The sequence below is a fragment of the Myotis nattereri genome (assembly GCF_964212035.1).
Source record: "Myotis nattereri genome assembly, chromosome: 1".
In the NCBI taxonomy this organism is placed as follows: Eukaryota; Metazoa; Chordata; class Mammalia; order Chiroptera; family Vespertilionidae; genus Myotis; species Myotis nattereri.
In genome coordinates, this window is record NC_138075.1 from 54983415 (window position 1) to 54999437 (window position 16023).

The 16023-nt window shown below is 41.8% G+C and overlaps 1 protein-coding gene across 1 annotated transcript in view; it reads left to right on the forward strand.

The window, feature by feature from the left end:
* Window positions 1–4274: 4274 nt before the first annotated feature.
* PRTG (protogenin) overlaps window positions 4275–16023 on the forward strand; it is a gene marked incomplete at its 5' end in the record, with an annotated part of 127021 nt that continues 115272 nt past the window's right edge. Inside the window, 2 exons of the mRNA XM_081105573.1 lie at window positions 4275–4365; window positions 6604–6906. Of these exons, the coding sequence (XP_080961699.1) occupies window positions 4275–4365; window positions 6604–6906 (394 nt within the window). The remainder of the gene's footprint in view (window positions 4366–6603; window positions 6907–16023) is intronic.

The window sequence follows — 16023 nt, forward strand, 5'->3', positions numbered from 1 at the left end:
GCTATGATGTGCACAGACCACCAGGGGCAGATGCTCAAAGCAGGAGCTGCCCCCTGGTGGTCAGTGCACTCCCACAGCCAACCTCTTGCGGCTGGCCAACCTCCCATGGTCCCTCTCCCTGGCTGGCCAGCCCCGATTGGCCCTGATCAGCCCTGATCACCGGCCAGGCTGAGGGACCCCACCCGTGCACGAATTCGTGCACCGGGCCTCTAGTAAAAGCATAATATGCTAATTAGACCAGATGTCCTTCCAGACATCCTTCCTTCCAGACAAAGCCACAGCGGGTAGGGACCGCGGCAGAGGCAGCAGAGGCCTCTGGCCACAGCGGGCAGAGGCCGGGGCCAAGGCCCTTGCACGAATTTCGTGCATCGGGACTCTAGAATGAATTTAATTCCTTTGGTTAATCTCTTCCCATCTCTACCCCTGATCTGAGATGTCTGTTCCATGTGGAACTTTTTTCATCTTGCATAACTGAAACGCCATACCCTTGAACCACAACTCCGTTTCCTGCTCCTTCTAGCCCCTGGGCAACCACCATTACACTTACTGTTTCTATGAGTTTGATTACTTTAGATACCTCATATTAGTGGAATCATGCATTACTTGTCTTTTTGTGACTGACTTATTTCACAACATAAGGTCCTCAAGTATCATTCATGTTGTAGCTAGCATGCAACAGGACTTCATTCTCTTTTAGGGCTAAATAATATTTCCTTTTCTTACCCATTCACCTGTTGATGAACATTTAGGTTGTTTCCACCATTTGGCTATTGTGAATAAGGTTGCAATCAACATAGATGTGCAAGTACCTCTTCAAGATACTACCTTTTAAATTATTTTGGATATTTACCCAGAAGTGGGACTGTAGTTCTATTTTTAATTTTTTGAGGAATCTCCATACTGTTTTCCACAGCAGCTGCATCTTTTTGCAGCCCATGAAGAATCACCACCCCTTTTAAAGCTAAACCTTTCCAGAACGTTTCTGGTGGCAACATTCTGAAAGCTCATCAGTGAGTGCTTTCTGGAATTACGTGACGATCATAGCATGTGATCCTCATCCAGGGCCTGGCCTTCTAACCAACATAGTAGGATCTCAATAAACATTTGTTGAATGAAAAATTAAACAACTCCAGACTTATGCTGCGTTTTCTCAATCCATAGAACCAGGTAATGTTTAGGGGTCATAATGCTTGAAGATCGTTTAGTACAGCTCCATAATTTGATGGGTAAAATTATGTGACTTTCCCCCCCAAAGTTGTGCCAGGAGACGTGAATTTATTTAACAGAACCCAATTCCTTGTCTCCCCCACCACCCCCCGCAACCTACCCTCAGATTTCAGTTCTTTTAAAAAACTATATAGGCTCTCCTTGTTTCAGCCTGAAAATAATTGTCCTTGTTTTAGAATATAAAAACAAAATAGAGCTTAGGTAGCTGTCTCAATGAGATTTATCCTTCGAGGGGGCAAGTTTGGGAGTTTAAACACCCAGGCACTTCTACCCCTTTCAGGACTAGTTCAGGGACTATTCAAAGAAGTCATCAGCGTAGTCACCAATCAGAATTGACTCTTTAAAACTTGAATATTTAAAAATTAAGCCAACTCTGAAAGGATAAAGATTTGTCACTATTGGGGATATTTACTTACTAAATTATGATGGTACCTATTTATAGAGCTTGCACCAGGTACTTTCCAAGCATTATATTATGTCATAGCAGCTATTGGTATTATACTTGTTCCTATGAAATAGATTACTTTTGAGAGCATAATAACTTGTCTATGTCACACTGAAATTTGAACTGTAGTCTGACAGACACCAAAATCCATGTTCTTAACCACCTCAGTGTGGTTACCTCACTACACGCAAGAAACTGTGCTGGAATGGTGGAGCATTCGAGAACTGGGAAACAAGCCCCAAAGTGGCGTATGCAGCTAGTACATCATATAAGAGAAGTATTGTACATGAAAGGAAATGTAATTGTCCGAGAAGACATGTACTGTGTTATTTAAAGAAGTATGCCATAAATTCTGAAGCCAACAGGAATAGGTGTTTAGAAAAAAAGAAAGGAAGGAAAGAAAAAAAGAGAGAAGTTTAAATTAAATTATTTAAATATAAAGAACAGAAAGATCACAGTAGAAAAAGCAAAAGCAAAAAAACAAATCGGAAGATGTGGGATTCTATTTCCCTGTTACCATTTACAATGAGTGATCTTGGGTATACTACATTTAATAAATACATCATCAGAGTAAGGTTTTTGCTGCCCAACATGGGACAGTAAATACATCAGAAAAGTTTGTTAAGTCACATTACATTATATATTATTTATGTTACACATATTATTTTATTTCATGGTAGATGCAATGCTATGTTCTTCCCCAGTGCAACTCAAGGTCCAAAGCCATTGCGTTAGAATCAAAGTCTCCTATGATTAATTGAAATGTTAAAGAAAAGACAAAGTGGCAGGTTAAAAAAAAAAAGTTCTTCCCTTGCTGTTAGCTTATCCCTCCCCTCCTCCAGCCTTTACGCTTCTTATTGATTCAAGAAAGAGAGCAAAAGAGCATCTTACTAGCCATTCTTATCCAGAAAATATGAGCATTTGGGTCGACTGGAAGGGAACAGGGAGAAGGGGAGTCAAGAGGGAGAAGAATGTCATACGGTTTTTAAAAACCTAGTTTAGTGGCACCCAGGAATATAATTTTGTGTAAATTTGACTTATTGGGTATTTAAAACATCCTTGTAAACATTTCATTTTATTACTTCTAAAGAACCTTTATTCTGATGCTTAAAAATAGTTCAAATTCATGTAAATTTTAAGTAAGACTTTGGAGGCAATATAGCCAAGATTTTACTGTCTTCCATGCAGTTAAGTAGAAATCGTTTAGTAGACTGATCCTTTTTACAGTAAGCTTCCAGCAAGGGTAGTGCTGCCCTCCCAGGAGATGTTCTAAAACTGTTGACCCCCCCCCCCCATTTTTTTTTTTCATAAGGAGGATTTTGTCTTAGTGACAAAAACTAGCTTTCTGCCAGCACTTTTCCTTAAGGTGAGCTTTTAGCCTGTACCCTCATCGTGTGCCATAGATTTATAGATTCCTGTGCCATTTGCTAATCCACTTGTAACGCTATGATCCACATGTTTAGCCATCGGATTACATTTGTAAAATGTACCTTTTCAGTGCTCTTGTTATGCCTGATTTTAAGAGATGTGAACAAGTTCACAACACTTATGTCTTCCCCAGTCACGTTTACCTTCCGACCAGGTGGTCAGGCTAACGACGCCTAGCTGCCCAGACCTAGTCGCCCAGAGAGTCTAAGAATCTCCAACTCTTAGGACAGGGCCTTTTGTGTGCACAGTTCTCAGGACTCACACAACTTGGACTAACTCGAGAGAGAAGAAATCATCTCCCCAAAAGATAATCGTTCGCTTCAGGGCTCGCAGGAGATGCTTTTAATCAGCGCTGCCTCTGATGGGGGCAAGGAGGCGAAGAACTGTCCCCACATGTGGGGCTGATCGCCCGGGGATGCCTCCAGTCTCCGGACAAATCTCTGAAGTGGGAAAGGGCCAGTTCCCTCCGCAGGCCCCAGCGTGAGAGAGCCGCGGGGGGATGGGCAGGGGCCATCAGGGGAGAAGTCTCCGGCCTTTCCCCGTCTCTCAACACCATCCCTCCCCCACCCCGCCCCTCCTTCCCTGAATCCTAAACAAGCCGGCGGGAGAGGGGCCCCGGGGGCAGGCCGGCCGGGAGGCTCGGCTTTTGTGGCTGCTCAGTCCTCGACGGTGGCGGCGAGGCAGAGGGGGCGGGGACGCGGGCCGGAGACCCTCAGCCGGGGCTTGACCCCCAGGTGCATTGTCCGGCGCGGCCCGCCCCCCTCCCCGGGCCGCGACCCTGTCGCCACGGCACCCCCCTCGCCCCCTTCCCAGCGTCTCCCTCCGCCGGCCGCGCCGACTTCGCGGTGCCCAGACCAGGGGCCAGATGTAGAAAGTAGTCCGCGGGCCGGCAGCGCGGTGCTGTCCACTCCGCGCCCCCGCCCCCAGCCGCCGCCTCACTCCGCCCCCAGGCCGGACTCTCCGGGTCCCCCGCCTCCTGCGAGCGGGTGTCCGTGCGCCCGCCTCGCCGCAGCGACACACCGAGACCGGGGCGAGCCGGGCCGCGCCACGCCGGTGCCCGAGCGGGAAGCCCGGGTTGCACGCGTCCAGCCGCGCGCGGGGAGCTGCGGAGGCGGGCGCCGGGGGCGGACGACGGCGGCGGGCGGCGGGGAGCATGCCCGCGCAGCCCCGCTGAATGGCGCCTTCCCTGCGACCCCTCGCCCGGCCGCGGCCGCCGGGGATGCTGCTGCTCCGCGCGCTCCTGCTGCTCCTCGGCTCCGTTCCAGGTGGGCGCGCGTCCTTCTGCGCTCCCGCGCCTGGGGGGCGCGAGTGGGCCGGGCGGAGGGGGCGCGGGCTGCGTGGCGTGGGCGGCGGGGTCCTCCGCGGTGGCGCTGACCCCCGGTCCCGGTCTCTTCCCTGCAGCCGGTCGGGAGCGGTGGCTGGAGGCGCGAGGGGCCGGGGGGCGCGGGCAGAGCTGGGGGAGCCTCTCCCAGCGCGCGCTCCTCCCACGGCGCTGCCCCTGGGCGCGGGCTGCAGCGCGGGGCGCCCGCTGTCCACTCGCGCCCCTTCCTCCTCGCGCCATTGTCCGCGCTCCGGCTGCGTCCTCGCCTCTGCAGCGCGTCCGGCCCCCGCGCCGCCCGCCTGCCCGCCTGCCCGCCGCGGCCGCACGTGGCTTTATTTATATTGTTTCCTCAGTGGCGGACTCACCACGCAGGGGGCGCCGGGGTTCCTCGAGGCGATCCGGCTTTGCAGTGGGGACTCCCCCACGTTTTTTTTTGGGGGGGGGGTTGGTGGAGGGGGAGAGAAAAGGTACACTCAGCGCCCAGGTCGGCACCCCTGGAGCCCCCACTTTCCAGCATCCGGATGGATGGAGCGAGGGGGAGACGGGAGGGGTGGAATTGGGAAAAGAAGAGGGTTCGAAGTAGCGTGGCGGATTTGTGTCCCCGAGGGGATAAAGGGACCCGAACCCGAGAGGGGAGGCGTCTAAATAGGAGTTACTGCTCGCAGCCAGGTATTTTGGGGCAGGGCCTGAGGGGTGTGCGACCCTGAATAAACCCTCCAAACTCCAGGTTAGCCGTGCGCCAACTTCGGATGAACTCATTTTTCTTTTGTGTCTGTGTTGGTTATCCTCAAAAGAGATAAAAAGTGTAAAGTGGATGCGGTGGTTGGGGGTGGGAGAAGTGTTCAGGCGAATGGGTGGTTTTATTTATCTGCAGGTTACAAACCGCGGACTGACTTTTTTTTTTTTTCTTTTTCTTTTTTTCTGGAGGAGTTAGTTTTCTGTTAGCATGAGAAAAGGATCAAAGTGAGATCTGACTCGGAAACACAATGGGCGCCTTCCGGAGTGGCCCTCCAGCGCGCGGGGCAGTTAGGGTCGCTCGCTGCGCCCTGGGCGCGCATTAGCAGTTGTCAGCCTGGGTGTGGGAGCGTGACCAGGGTGGGAGGTTCCCGCGAACCGGCCTCGCTCAGAGACAGAGACCAATCCCGGAGATTTGTACTCAAGGGTTCAAAACAATCAGAAGGAAGATGAAACGTTCCCCGAACCCCTAACGTTCTGCTGAGGGGGTGGGGGGCAGTCATTTTGCAAGACTTTTAGCCTTTGCACTGAATGCAAGAGGTGACAAGGTATTAGGTGGTCGTAGGATCCTGGAGGGGAGAGAGGGCAATCTGTATACCTAGGATAAAACCTGTCCTCTGCTCTGATAAAAAGCGTACTGGTTGATTAAGCAATCTCTTATCCCTATTAGACAGTAAGGACCAATTAGTCACGCATTTTTTCCCAACAGTTGGCAGTTCCAAAAAAAAAAAAAAAAAAAAAAAAAAGAAAGAAAGAAAAAAGAAATAAAAGTTTCCTAATCCGATCACCCACTGAGTACAAGCAGCAAGAGTTACCAACTTTTCAAAGTCAGCTTGTCTGTCCTTTAAATATCTACCTGACTCTGGAGACATTAAGTAAATGGGTCTCTTTCCAGGAGAGGAGACAGTCCTTGCTGTAAAAGGGCAGATGGAAAAATGCAAACTTGTAATTTGTCACAAAAGATAAACGCTCTTCTCAAAGGGGTAGGTGCCAGGGCTCCAAAAACACATCAAGGGGCAAGGAAATAAACTTGCTTGTTCACAGAGTTGGAGTTTTGCTAATGATTTCTTGTAAAATTAGACTTTTACGACTTACTCTGTTCAAGATCTTTTTGACAAGCTTGTAAAAGTAGCATACAGCTTGTGCTCAGGAGTTCTGATGATTTTGAAACTCTAGCAAGAAACTTGAGAACAGAATTCTTACAAGGCATAGCCGTTATGGAAGTCTTCCCCATGCTTTTAGTGTGGATGTTGTAAAAGGTGATATTTCTGATTTGTTGAAAAGGCTTGCTGAAACTTAGATGGTTTATTAAGATGCTTGGGAGTGAACTAATATGGTTTGTTAAACTTTGTCTTAGTACACCCTGAATATGTGTTTTACAGTTGTGTGTGAAGAAATGATGTTATACCTATAATTCTGGACATACCTTTCCCCCTTTTCATTATAGGAATGTGGTGCTTTAGCGAACTGTTTTTTGTAAACGAACCACAGGATGTAACTGTCACAAGAAAGGACCCAGTCATGTTAGATTGCCAGGCTCATGGAGAAATTCCTGTTAAGGTCACATGGTTGAAAAATGGAGCAAAAGTGTCTGAAAATAAACGGATCCAGGTTCTGTCTAACGGCTCTTTATACATCAGTGAGGTGGAGGGCAAGCGAGGAGAGCAGTCGGATGAAGGATTTTATCAGTGCTTGGCGATGAACAAATATGGAGCCATTCTTAGTCAAAAAGCTCATCTGACCTTATCAAGTAAGTGTTTAAGTTCTTGATTGTTTTACATTTTTTTCATTGCTATATTCTGATTATTTTTTCAACTCATTTATATACTAATCCTAAAGTCATACAAACATTAGGAATTTTCCTGGAGCTATTAGTTGATGCCAACAAAAGGCATGCAGAAAAATCTGAGGGGGGGTGGGGGATGTAAATTCAACTGGAGTGATTGAGTATAAAAGTTAAATTAGGTTAAGAACACCAAAATCTGTAGAGGTGGCTTTATGTAAATTGTAAGTGTTTCTCGGTGAGGAGAGTTGAGAGTAAAAGTTTGGCTAACACAACAACTGTTGTTCTAAAAATCGAATCTTTTGTAAAAGAATAATTGAATTTTAAAAATTACTAGCAAATCTTTCTGCTTTGTAAATCTGGAGTGCTAAATCTTTCTTATAGCTCAGCCTTCCATTGCTCTGACCACTTTAAGATCACCCATGTTGCTTTTAATTGTAAGCGAGGGCATTGGTCAGTAACTCTCAAGCCTTTGAAGTATTCCTAGTCTTTTCCTGCTGAGAGAGAAAGAGATTAAGGCCATTTCCATATTATGCCTAATGGACTTAAACCAGATCTGCTCACCTTTTTCCAGTTGTCATAAAGTTTGCTGTCTAATGATTTCCTTTGTATTAACAGCCCCATCAGATCAACCATCCTGTCCAGGAGATCCATTGCTTGGAGGTTGACCTGATGACTGTTGGGTGGGTGTAAAGATAGGTCCAAGACAGGGTACTCCTTGTTCCCACTGAGGCTTTCCACCTCTTCAGGTGATCGGACACTGCAGCACAGCACTCAGCATTATAATGGACAATTTAAATCTTAAAAAAAAAAAACAACACACCCATACAACTGTATCTTTTAAAAAGTTGTACAGGCATCCTACTTAACATGCTTTTGTTGATCCACAAAAAATAGGTTCTGCACTATACTTTGAAACTGATCATTTAAAAGATGAAGGATAGGAACAGGGAGCTGTTGACATGAAGGCATAATCTTTAGGAAATAGTTTCTTCAAAGACTACACAGTTGACATTTAGGGAGCTATTGGCAGGGGTTTCCTAGGTGATCTTATTGTAACTGTCTATGGCCATATTAATGTCAGATTCATTTAGCAGTTTATTTTATTTATACAACAATTGTGGAAAATAAATTGCAAGCAAAGATATTTTTATATTGAAATATGCCAGAAAAGTAGAGAAGTTTCCAATTCTAGTCCTCCCCCACCGCCCCAAGAATAGCATAAACCTGAGAGAATTTCTGATAAACTTTCTTTTTTTGCTGTAATCATTGGCCAGTAATTATTTTTGTGGCTGAGTAGTGGTTTTTCTGTGCATTACTGTTCTCAGGAAAGTATGCTTTTTCTATTATGTTCTCTTCATTTAACTTTTGTCTAATGTAGAATTGTTTTTAGAGAGCTGTAATTTTTTCTTTTTCACCGGTTTTGGGAAATCTTGTGTTTTCAAACCCAGAAACTGTAACTGGTATTACCTTGCTGGAGAGAAGAAGGGCAAGATGGATAGGTGGAGGGGGGTGGGTGGGCCTTGAGAAGATGAGGCATTTGTCATGACCACAGATTATTTCCAGGACCTCCTTGGAAGCCTGATGAGTACCCAGAAATACTACGGATGCACACAGAGCTTTCAGATTTCATAGTCTGAATAGTGTAATCAATGTTAGTAACAGCAAAACACATGTTAGTATTGGCTTTTTTAAGTATCTTTATAAAAATTTATACTAAATATTTAATTACCTGTGAATCATTTTGAAGGTTCCTGTGAAGTAGTTTTCATATTGTAAATGCCAAAAACTTTCCAATGGCACTATTTAGAGCATTGCTTTGCTATTAAATATCAACTGTAGTCAGTTATAAGGACCCCTCTTTTCATATGCGTACATTTTATCTAACTCTGAGGAGGTATTTTGCTAAGAAATTGCATTTAGTATTATAGATTTAAAATAAGAAGTGCATAATGAGTTTAGATTTTTCTTTAGAAATATGAGGTTTCTTAGAGATTCCAAACTTACCAAATAGTTCTGATATCTAAGAAGCCAAGCCCAATGATGTAGGCTCAAATGACTTTATCCTGTGTCCAGGGTAAAGCTATAATACATATTAAACAGGAAGAGAATAGGCATTAAGTGGACATTCTGGATTTGTGTGTGTGTGTGTTTTAACCTAGTTCTCTCCTAGTTATTGATAGCAGCGGGGTGCAAGTATGTTCTTTTTATTTTCTGGTCAAAGATTTTGTCAGCAAGCATTGCTTCAGAGGTGTAATAATACAGCACCTGGAAATCTAAAACTTTAATCTGGGCAAGTTTTAGATTTTTAACACACAGGCAATCAAGTCTTGGTTTCTGAATTTAGGAACTAGAAGCTGAAAGTTGCACTCTAGGCAAGAATTCCATTATTCATGTGTAAATTAGGAATTCACAGGGTTAAAAGGTTAGAAACTGGCCAGGATGAGGTTTACCCTTGTGATAAAGAGCAGATGACCCTCATTCATTGGCCAAAGCTTTCATGTAGCTCTTCTGCAAAGTTAGCTATTGCCACGAATTGTTCTTGAGGAATGCAGAAATCCAAATGCGAACAGGCCTTTCCTCAAGTGTCACTGTGGCGCCTTATCTCCCAAGCACAACAGAGCCTGCTTCGGGGACGTGGTTCCTCCCCGAGGCCTGGAGGCTTTGCTTTCCTGTTGTTCATCCAAGCACAAAAGAATCTGTCTAATTTAGTTTATCTAAGGCATCCCATTTTTAAAGGGAAGTATAGGGTTAAAGTAATATTTAGTAGTTGTTGTTTTAAAGGAAGGTAATCCTTTTTTATTGATGGCCGGTTTAGCTGTTTTACATTTTCGTGTAATTGGAATGGGAAGGGGAGTGAGGTGGGAGCCCCTTTTTTCTGGTTGTATACAATAGTAAGAACACAAGCTTAAACTGTTTCCTAGAAATTTCCATATTTTAAACTTTTGGCAAGTCAAAATTTCACTTTCATGGAGGCTAAGTCTTCACGAGCTTCTAATGTTTTAGAAGGAAGAAATAATGTATGGACATCCTGATGTTTCTTGGATTCTCAATGCTGAAGCAAGATAAATTTCATAAGAAAGCATTAGTGTGGTAAAACGGTCTCATAGTTCAACAAGTTTAAATTAAGATAAGAGACATGTGGGAGAAGTAAAGGAGGGGGCGGGCTGTGTTCTGCGATGTGTAAAAGACTGGCTGTAAGCTAGTGATTGAACAGGAAGCCGGCTGTTTATTTCCTTTCCGTAAAAGGTGGAAATTGAAGTTTTAGGGTAGAGGGAAAGAGAACATAAAGCTGGCTTGTATTTTGTAGGTTTTTCAGGACTGTTCACTTGGATGGAAAATAATTTTTTAAGTGAGCATTTATTTGTAGCTGGAAGGCCATAGGAATTTTTACCTGATGATGGATTTTTTTCTCTCCAAAGAGTTGGGATTAGTTTTAGCATTCCTAAAGTTGTTTGTTTTTGTTTTTTTGGGTTTTTTTGGGTGTTTTTTTTTTTTTTGGGTGGGGGCTCCATTTCTATAACTTTAAAAGGATATTGATTGTTTTTCATGAATAAAATGTTTGTCATTCAGTTTAAATTGAGATTAAACTTGAATTTTATTTTTTTGAATGAGAATAATGGAAAACTGTTCTGTGAGTGTGGTTTCTATCTTAAAGAATAATATATAAATTAGAGCCCAAAGTTAATCTTGAAATGTGAAGTTAAAATATATTAAAAAACATTTATTAAAGATTCATATTAAAAAGAAAGAGGGTGGGTAGTATATTGAAAGGAGAAAGATAAAAGCTTTAAGACTGTTAGTCAAAATTTTGAATTTTATTAATGATCTTGGACCCAAGATTTTGCTACATTGTCACTTTTTTATTGAGATTTGTACATGCTGTAAAGGACAGAGTGTTACCTGTGTGCATGTTCACCTCAAATCATGCCTTAATTCAAGAGTGCTAACACAAAAGTAAAAAGTCATTTGATTTTGGAAAAATAAGACAGAACTGAGGTATTTAGAGACATCAGTTTAGCAATACTGTAGGTAAGGTTCAGCTTTCTGGGATCCAAGAAAAATTATCTTGAAAGAGAGGGCGGTATGGTTCAAAAGTACATGTTTAACTTAAAAACTGACCATCTTAAAATTGCCTAAGCTAACTCAGGGAAGTAAAAGCACTTATGGTTCTGCAGTCTTATTTACAGTGACACTTGGTTCTTAGAGTCTGTCTACTTAAAAGGTTTATCAGGTACCTGATAATCGCTGGGTAATGGAACCAGTTTTTCCCACTTTGCAGTTGATTAGTGAGGATCATTTCTCATCTTCAGAAACACTGAAGTGTTACTTTAGTAACACTATCTTACTGTTTATCACAGTTGTTGGAAATTTTATTTTTTAACAAAGCAAAATCCACTGAGGGGTGGAGTTATAACTGTATGTGTGTGTGTGTGTGTGTGTGTGTGTGTGTATCTTTGTTATATATATATAATATATATATATATTATATATATTTGTTTATTTTGTTTCTGTCCAGCTTTTTAATAGAATTTTGAAAGGGCATTTGGTATGTCCCTCTTTTTGTCAACTATCTCTGATGATTCTAGAGAAAGGGTCTCACTTAGAGCAGTTGTTTGCCCAGGGATTTGATGTCATCGCTCCTGAGTTTAACAGCTGAGCCTATTGATGAAGTCCAGAGCAATTTAAAAGAATAGCAAAAAACAAATCTTTTAACCAGGGTTTTAGGTTGAAGGAGTTTTTCAATTAATAAATAAATGCATTTGAAGTTACTTTTTTGAAATCCCTCACTAATATTCTTGACTACAAATTTGAGAGATGGTATTTGTCTGTCATAAGCATAGTCACTCAGGATTGATTACTTTCAGCTTTTAAACTGGAAATTACTATTTAATTTTTAAAATTGATTTTAGAGAGAGGGGGAAGGTAGAGCGAGAGTGAGAGAAACATCAATTTGTTGATCCACTTATGCGTTCATTGGTTGATTCTTTTTAAAAATATATTTTATTGATTTTTTACAGAGAGGAAGGGAGAGGGATAGAGAGTTAGAAACATCAATGAGAGAAACATCGATCAGCTGCTAACTGCACACTCCCCACAGAGTATGTGCCCACAACCAAGGTACATGCCCTTGACTGGAATCGAACCTGGGACCCTGTGTCCGCAGGCTGATGCTCTATCCACTGAGCCAAACCGGTTAGGGCCATTGGTTGATTCTTATATGTGCCGTGACCTGAGATTGAACCCACAACCTCGGCATATGGGGAGGATAGTCTAAACAAATGAACTACCTGGCCAGGGCCTGACAATTAGCATTTATATGAAAAATAATAGTGTTGAATGAGTCAGTTTGTTGAGGGTCATACTTGAAGCCGCTATGATTTTTTTTTTTTAAGAGAAATCCTAAAACTTGTACCCCAGATTAAGCTTTCATTGTCAGCACCATTTTAATACTTCCGGAAGTTTATAGTGTCCAGACTTTTTATAGAAGCATTTTTTAAAGTTATTTAAATCTTGGTAATTAAGAGAGGAAGAAGACACAATTGTAATCATTGCAGCAATATTGGCAGTAGCTCTCACATGGTATTCTGCACAAAATAAGCTCACAGTCAAGAGTTGACAATGGTGACGTGCAAAAACAGTAAAAATGTACCAAATTACCTTCAGTGGCTGTAATTCTGAAGCCAAGTGAACTGCTGTAGGGATATGTATTGCAGAGGATAAAGGCATCATCCTCACAAAGGTTTCTGACACTAATCTGACAAATTCTTTCCTGGCTTTTCTATTCCCAGTTTCTTTTCTTTAACCTCTGATTCTCAGAAACTGCTTTTGATGAGCTTTAAAAGTCAAATTCTTATAGACTGAGCAGAAGGCATGAATTAAAAGTGTTTGTTTTCTCAGTTTCTGGAGGGTTTGCCCTTTTCTTGGGTTTATATATCTATATTTTATAAGCTGCTTTTATAATGGCTCGATTAATTGACAGTGGGAGAATGCAATCATTGTTCAGGGTTCTGGTTTCAAACTTGTATCCTCACTGGGTTTAGTTCTTTGGAAAGGAAATTTTAAACAAAATTTCACTTTGTGAAACTACAGTAATTCCTGTTTAGAACACTATGACGGTTTGTTTGTTTTTTAAATGATTCTGCTTTATATAGACTACTTTCTCTAAATCAATTTTATTCTTTTGGAATATTCCTCCAAAATAGCCTTTTTATTGTTTTGTAATATTTTTAGTACTGCTAAGAATGGATTTTCTACTCCACCAACACTTATCCCCCCCCCCCAAATAATAATAAAATAAAGTAACATAAAGAAATAAAAAAAAATATTTCCTGTGGATTACATTTTCTGAGTTTCTCAACCTTGGTGCAGATGACATGTGGGGATAGCAGTTCCTCATTGTGGAGACTGGTGGGTGCAGTGTAGCAGCATCCCTAGCCTCGACATACCAGGTGCCTCATCTCAGTATTGACAACCAAAAAAAAAAAAGGTGTTTTGGAGGCAAAAATCAGCCCTGGTTGAGAACCACTGATGGTTTTGAAAATTATAATAGAGAACTTATTTCCAAGTCATACGGTAGTCATTAGTCATTTTAACAGTTTCTGTCTTTTGCTTGATATTTTACTTGGTGTTAACACTGCTAAATGTATTTATTAGAGAAGCATTTACTATTTTTAAGTATTGCCAAGGAAGCTAGATTTTTTTAAAAATGTGTTTGGGTCTTTTTCTGAGTTGAGTGATATTGTCTCTTTACCCTTTTCTCATACTTACAGTTCATTGAAAATTATTAAGAGTTCACCCTTCTGTAGTTCCATTCATTTTGATTTCAATATTTTAGCTCTTTTTGGGGGGATACCTAGTCTAAGAGTAAATGCAAATTTCATTTAACCCTGATTATGCAGCACATTTTATTTTCTTGATGTGATGGACACCGTAGTTGAAAAGATATGAGAAATCTCCATGTGTGGTAAATGTTAAAGAACATCTATTGTGATGCTCTGCATGGAGAGAAGTAAAACTGTATGTGATTAACAGCCCAGAGAATAACATTTGCTGTGTGGTAGGTGGTTTGTTGGGTGAATGGTTAACAGAAATCTTTTCAGCTAATTCAATGGCACCATAGACTTATTTTGGGCAGAAGCAATTTAGCTTCCTGCAGATAATGTTGTAAAGATAGTGGCCTCTTGAGAGGGCATCAAGGGGTGACTAAAGGGAAAATAATTAGACACTTACGTATGTTAATTAGCATATAGAAAGTTGCAGGGAAATTTTTGATTGGTTATTATTGAAATATTGTCTTAGATTACTTATTAGTAGCGGGCAGGGATTTCATAGTCTTCCATCTTAACCAAGATATCACTCTTTGTATGTGCTTTTGTTTTGGTTAGTTATTTATGCCAGGAAAAGTTATGAATGTTGCTACCTGTAATTGACCACCTGTAGAGGCCAGTAATCACTGGTGGCCCAGCTGGCAAGTTGAGATGGATAAAAGAGGAAGCAAAATCTTTGAATAAGGGGCTCTAATGCTGTGAGCAAGGCTAGCTGAACGAACATATGGTATCCTGTGTTCTACTCCAAAAAACCCCCAAACATTTAGAGTAGAGCAAATCATCAGTTAGTTCAAAGTAAGAGAAGAGAATGCACATGTTTTCTTATAATTAGGAAAATAGTATCTATGTCAAAATAGAATTTTAATGTTCTTGAGTTCTTGTAGTCATTTCATAAAGACATTATGAAATGGATAACTGCCAGTATTTGGTACATCTTCTTAGTGCTGCTGTATTTTTTATCGAGTTGTTGGGAGCTGCTGTGGAAAAGCAGGAAGAATAACTTAAAGGAGAGCCAAGCATTACTTTCTTCTCCATTGCTGGTGACTTACATGACCTTAGACTAGGGGTGGGGAGCGTCCGGCCCGTGGGCTGTATAAGGCCTGAGAAATCATTTGGTCTGGCCATGCAGGGCATTAGGGGTGAGTTAATTAAGTGTTTGACCAAATATAGCAGGCTAATTATTAAGTTAATAATCTTGTATGGCCCACAAATAATGTTATATAAATATCTAAATAGCCCTTTGCAGAAAAAAGCCAGCTTTAGCCTAATCATTTAGTTATCCTGATCCTTGTCCTATCTGTAAAAATGGGTAGCTGGCCCTAGCCAGTTTGATTCAGTGGATAGAGTGTCAACCTGTGGACCAAAGGGTCTTGGGTTCGATTCCATGGTTGCAGGCTCCACCTGGCCCAGGCCCTGGCCGGGGAGCATGCAGGAGGCAAATAATGTGTTTCTCTCACATCGATGTTTTTCTAGTCTTCCCCTCTCTCTTCCACTCTCCCTAAAAATCAATGGAAAACTATCCTCCGGTGAGGATTAACAAAACAAACAAACAAACAAAAAATGGGTAGCTGGAAAAATGGGGGGATGGATGTTGAACAACATAGTGTCATTGTAGTTTTAAGTAAATGGCCAATAAATGATGTTTTTATTATTTTTATAAGACTTATGTCCAGTCACATCGCAAGAGAACCATTTAAGTCATTGAGAAAAACATTTTAAAGCTTGGCCATTATTTAACTTGGTACTTTTAAGAATTCATACTTTCGTCGTGAACCTTAGGGGGATCTGCTTTTGGAGAGTGGGAGATCTTAAATCTATGTGAACATTTGAACCAGTACTATTTTTAAGAGCCTAGAAAAATAAGTGACTTTGTCTGAGACTGGGCAGTTCAGGGTAGTTGTGCTGCTTGAAGGTTGTCATCGTGTCTGAGGGTATAACTTTACAAATAGATGTCTGGCTCTGCTAATAATTGAGTGTATCCTGATGTTTATAAAACGGTGTTTAAAAAAAAATAGTGCTGATTTCATGTTAAGAGTTTTGCTAAACTTTCCTTAGGATGTGTTTTAACGGAAGTAGATTATTCAGGCTCCCCACCACTGCCACCAATTCTTAAGAAAGATAAGATTTAATCCCCTCTCCCCCAGCTTTCAAGCTGAATTAGCTTGAGTCCCTCTGATTGGATTTACAGTAACTTCAACTAAAACATTGACCTCAGTATAGACATATAATAGGAAAAAAATGCTTTGACGTTGGT